The 4999-nt window shown below is 39.8% G+C and overlaps 2 protein-coding genes across 2 annotated transcripts; both read left to right on the top strand.

The window, feature by feature from the left end:
* The first annotated feature begins 2361 nt into the window (after positions 1-2361).
* On the top strand, positions 2362-3932 carry LOC138875923 (uncharacterized). Its single transcript, XM_070154802.1, has 3 exons — positions 2362-2838; positions 2985-3187; positions 3635-3932. The coding sequence occupies exons 1-3, from the start codon at positions 2362-2364 to the stop codon at positions 3930-3932; spliced, it is 978 nt and encodes a 325-aa protein (XP_070010903.1).
* Positions 3933-3998: 66 nt separating this feature from the next.
* On the top strand, positions 3999-4625 carry LOC138875922 (secreted RxLR effector protein 161-like). The gene has a single exon (XM_070154801.1). The coding sequence runs from the start codon at positions 3999-4001 to the stop codon at positions 4623-4625; it is 627 nt and encodes a 208-aa protein (XP_070010902.1).
* The last annotated feature ends 374 nt before the right edge of the window (positions 4626-4999 follow it).

Genomic DNA, 4999 nt, shown 5'->3' with positions numbered 1-4999 from the left:
GTGATAGCATCACAAGTTAGAAAAAGCCTTTGTAACTAGGATAGTCACAAAGTGGCTTCTGGTAAAGGTACCACAAGTTAGTTGAGTAAATTCTTTGCAATATGAAGTATTGTAAAGTGGCTTGTAATAGGTAAGATTACAAGTTAATGAAGTTAAAAGCCTACTAGGTAGGTCGTGGTTTTTTGTTCCCCTTGTGTGGGATTTTTCCACGTAAAAATCCTCTGCCTCATTTACTTACTGCTTTACTAAGTGCTCTCAGCAGAATCTTGTAGAGGACCAAGTACTCTACGATTTGGTGGATCCATACAATTTAACAATTGGTATCAGAGCAGGTTCCTCCTATCAGGCTAACACCTAGGAAGGATCCTCATGGTGGCTCCACTAAATTTTGAAGAAGGTCAATCCTTATACCACCCACCCAAGTTTGATGGAAAATGCTATTAGTGGTGGAAAGCTAGAATGCATGATTTCATCATGGCTGAGAATTGTGAGCTTTGGGATGTCATCTGCGATGGTTCGTTTGTTCCAATAAAGGTACTAAATGAATTTCCATTTTCAATAAAAAAAACAGCAAAGAATATACTGAAGCAGATAAGAAAGCGGTAGAGAAGAACTTTCGTGCTAAGAAAATTCTGGTATATAGTTTGGGACCTAAAGAGTACGACATAATCTCTACATGCGACACTGCCAAGGAAATATGGTAGGCTTTGCAAATAGCTTATGAGGGAACTGCACAAGTAAAACAAGATAAATCTGATACTGATGATAGTTCAACGATGGCATTTGGAGGCGAGGAGATTGGATATGACTTGACGCTTGCTTTGATGGCTCCATCAGATAATGATGAAGACAATGGCAACAAAGATGTAAACTTCAGGAATGTTTAGAAAAATCTGAAATCCTATTCTCCAAAAAAAACTCATGTGTTTAGCCGTTGTTTTAATTACTGCCTTTTGTAGTCTTGCGGAGGATAGGGATTCCTTGTTCTTAGAGCTAGAAGAATCTGAACATACTAGAGAAGACTTAGTGGCTGCAATTACTGATCAAAAGAAAACCATTGAAATTCTTAGAAAAGAAAAGAGTGATCTCTTGGAAGAAACTGCAGACCAAAGGGAACTAATAGTAAAGCCTTTGACTAATTCAAAACCTGAAAGTTCTGAAAGAGGAAAGGGGATAGTTAGTGAGGAATATTTCAAGCTTGAAGATGAGGTGAAGGCCTTGAGATATAGGATGTGTGCTGAAATTGAGAAAAACGAGTTCCTCCAAGCCAATCTAGAAAAAGTAATGAATGATCTTGAAAGGTCTCTAAAGTGGACCTGGTCCTTAGAAGCTACCACTGCCTTGCTCACTAATGACAGTGAAAAAGGGCGGGGAGCAGGGTTCCCAAGGGAGAAAACTCCTCACAACCCTCACAGTAAGAGCACCACTGCATCTAATAACTGGCCTCGTACCCAATGTGGGAACACTGGGCACTTCAAGGAAGGTGTCCATGCCAAGAATCAATCAGTACCAAAAGATAAAGTGGTTGCTGAAACTGTGACCTCAAAAGAAGGACTAGGTTCCACTCACAAGAAACACACATTACCTGCATGGACTAAGAGAGCTCTTATTCATCCTCTTGGTTACTACAAGGGACCCAAACTTGCTTGGGTTCCTAAAACTAACTCCTATTCTTTTGTGCAGGGAACAGTGAAGGGAAGTGGTCAACAATGGTTCATGGATAGTGGGTGTTCGAAACACATGACTAGGAACCCCAAAAACTGTATTTCACTAAAAGCCCTGCAAAGAGGGAGTGTATCTTTTGGCAATGGAAAAAAGGGGTACATTCTTGGAGTTAGAAAAGTTGGAAAGTCACTCACTCACTCTATTGAAAATGTGTACCGTGTCAATGGACTTTAGTATAGTCTCCTGAGTGTCTCTCAAATTTGCGATAAAGGAAACAAGGTTGAATTCTTGTCCAAGATATGTACAGTCACTAACCTTGTGACCGGTGAAATAGTTCTGATGGCCAAAAGATACAAGAACATCTATGTGGTTGATTTTGAATCCTTACAGAGTGGTGATCTGAGTTATCTGAAGGTGGTTGACGATGATGCTGAACTATGGCACAAAAGACTAGGCCATGCAATTTTTTCCCTTCTGAACAAACTAATTCAGAAGGACCTAGTCCATGGTTTGCCAATGTCACAATTCAAAACTCAAAAAGTCTGTGATTCCTATGCTAAAGGAAAATATGTAAAGTCCTCCTTTAAGTCAAAATGAGATGTGAGCACCTCAAAGCCGCTTGAGCTTCTGTATATGGATCTGTATGGACCTATGAGAGTACAAAGCAGAGGAGGAAAGAGATACATTTTCGTAATCATGGATGACTATTCCAGATTCACATGGACTTTGTTTCTCAGAACAAAAGATGAAACTTGTGAAGTATTTGTGGCTTTTGTGAAGAAAATCCAGGTGAAGATGGAGTCTAGAGTTGTATGCATTAGATCAGATCATGGGATAGAATTTGACAATATCAAATTTGATGAATTCTACAATGAAAACAGCATCACTCATAACTTCTCAGCTTCCAGAACTCCACAGCAAAATGGAGTAGTAGAAAGAAAGAATATAACTCTGGAAAAAATGGCAAGAACAATGATGATTGACAATGGACTTGCAAAGAGTTTTTGGGCTGAAGCTACCAACACTGCCTGCTACTTAGTGAACAGGTACATGATCAGATCAATTCTGAACAAGACCCCGTATGAATTGCTGAATGGAAGAAAACCCAAGTTGACTTACCTAAGAACATTTGATGCAAATGCTATGTTCTCAACAATGGAAATGATCAGCTTGGTAAGTTCGATGCCAAAAGTGACGAAGAGATATCTCTTGGCTACTCTTCTCAAAGCAAAGCTTACAAGATATATAACAAGCGGACTCAATGTGTTGAAGAAAGCGTCCATGTTATTTTTGATGAATCTCATCCATCATTTGAGAAGAGTGCTGAGAAAGATCAAGATGGAGAACCCTTACTTGTTCCTGGTGAAGTCACTAACATGACAAACGGAAAGGCAGACATGATGAGTCAAGTGAAGGAGCCAAACAAAGATAATGTTGCCTCATCATCAAAGAACCAATCACTTCAATTAAAATCACTGAAGCCGAAGAAAGAGTGGATGATGCAGTTCAGGGAACTCCACTGGCATCTGAGAGAAGGATAAAAGAAAATCAGCCAAACATACCTTCCTCCTCTCATAATGAACCCCAGACATCTAACTAGAGACATCAAAGTTCTCACCCTATAGACAACATAATCACTCCTCTAGATTTCGGAGTTTAAACCAGTCAAGAGATAGAAATTCACTTGCCTTCTCAGCCTTTCTCTCCCAGATTGAACCCAAGAACATCAAGGAAGCCTTAAAAGATGCATATTGGATTACAACCATGCAACACGAGCTACATCAATTTGAGAGAAATAGTGTGTGGCACCTGGTACCCAGACCCCCAGATAGATACATTATAGGAACCAGGTGGGTATTCAGAAACAAGCTCGATGACCATGGAATTACCACAAGGAACAAAGCCAGACTAGTGGTCCAAAGTTATAATCAGGAGGAAGGGATTGACTATGATGAAACATTTACTCTAGTGGTTTGCATGGAAGCCATCAGAATTCTGATCGCCTTTGCTTCTCATATGGAATTTACTTTGTTCCAAATGGATGTCAAAAGTGCATTTTTAATGGACTACTTAAGGAAGAAGTCTATGTGAAGCAACCCCCTGGGTTTGAATGTCATGAGCACCCTGAATATGTGTTCAAATTGGACAAAGCTCTGAATGGGTTAAAGCAGGCTCCTCGAGCATGGTATGAAAGATTGTCAAAATTTCTCTTAGAAAATGGGTTTAAGAGAGGGAAGATTGACAACATTGTTTCCCTAAAGAAATGAGGAAGGAACCTGCTCAATGTTCAAGTTTATGTTGATAATATCATTTTTGGAGCAACAGCTGACTCTATGTGTGAAGAATTCGCAAACCTTATGGGAAGAGAATTTGAAATAAGCATGATAGGGGAATTAAACTTCTTCTTGGGTCTTCAAGTTAAACAGTTCCCAAAGGGTACTTCCATTTGTCAGCAAAATTACATTAGGGAACTCTTAAAGAGGTTTGACATGGAAGCATCAAAAGTGTTAGACACTCCCATTGCAACTGCCACTCGACTGGACATGGATAAAACTGGATCTCCTGTGAATCAAACAATGTATAGAGGCATCATTGGGTCTCTCCTCTATCTCACTACCAGTCGACCTGATATTGTCTTCAGCGTGGGCCTGTGTGTGAGGTTTCAATCAAATCCTAAAGAATCTCACTTGAAGGCTGCCAAAAGAATACTGAGATATCTCAAAGGCACACATGACCTGGTGCTATATTATCCATCAGGTGATAGTTTTAATCCGATTGGGTATGCTGACTCAGACTATACTGGTTATCTTATGGATAGAAAAAGCACTTCTAGGATGGGTCACTTCTTAGGATCATGTCTTATCTCTAGGGGGACAAGGTCAATGGCTCTTTCAACAGCTGAAGTTGAATATGTAGCTGCAACATCCTGCTATGCTCAGCTTCTGTGGATCAAGCAGTAGCTGGAGGATTTTGGAGTTCTCACTGAGAGTGTGCCTCTCCTGTGTGACAACACCAGTGCACTAATATGGTAAAGAATCCAGTTCAACATAAAAGGACCAAACACATTGATGTGAGGCATCATTTTCTGAGAGATAATGTGGAGAAAGGGTTGATATGCATGAAGTTCTGTAGCACAGAAGATCAAATAGCAGACATTTTCACCAAGATATTAAGTAGGGAACAGTTTGAAAGAAACAGAGTAAAGCTGGGACTGTTGAAGCCAAATTAAGAACCTGATTCCTCTTTAACTGGCTTGTATTCTTAAGAAATAATTAGTTCAAAGTGTTTTTTGGCCCTGTCTAACTCACTTCAATACCATTGCAGGTAGACACAC

This window comes from Nicotiana sylvestris, chromosome 8, assembly GCF_000393655.2.
Source record: "Nicotiana sylvestris chromosome 8, ASM39365v2, whole genome shotgun sequence".
In the NCBI taxonomy this organism is placed as follows: Eukaryota; Viridiplantae; Streptophyta; class Magnoliopsida; order Solanales; family Solanaceae; genus Nicotiana; species Nicotiana sylvestris.
The sequence above is the reverse complement of the archived record's forward strand: the minus strand, read 5'-3'. Positions and strand labels throughout refer to the sequence as shown.

Excerpts from the sequence above, each read along its gene's own strand:
- LOC138875922 (XM_070154801.1), top strand. The coding sequence starts at position 3,999 with ATGTGTGAAGAATTCGCAAACCTTATGGGAAGAGAATTTGAAATAAGC.
- LOC138875923 (XM_070154802.1), top strand. The coding sequence starts at position 2,362 with ATGGATGACTATTCCAGATTCACATGGACTTTGTTTCTCAGAACAAAA. Across the intron at positions 2,839-2,984 it reads CAATGGAAATGATCAGCTTG|AGTGCTGAGAAAGATCAAGA; the intron begins GTAAGTTCGATG and ends TCATTTGAGAAG. Across the intron at positions 3,188-3,634 it reads CAGTTCAGGGAACTCCACTG|TGGTTTGCATGGAAGCCATC; the intron begins GCATCTGAGAGA and ends CATTTACTCTAG.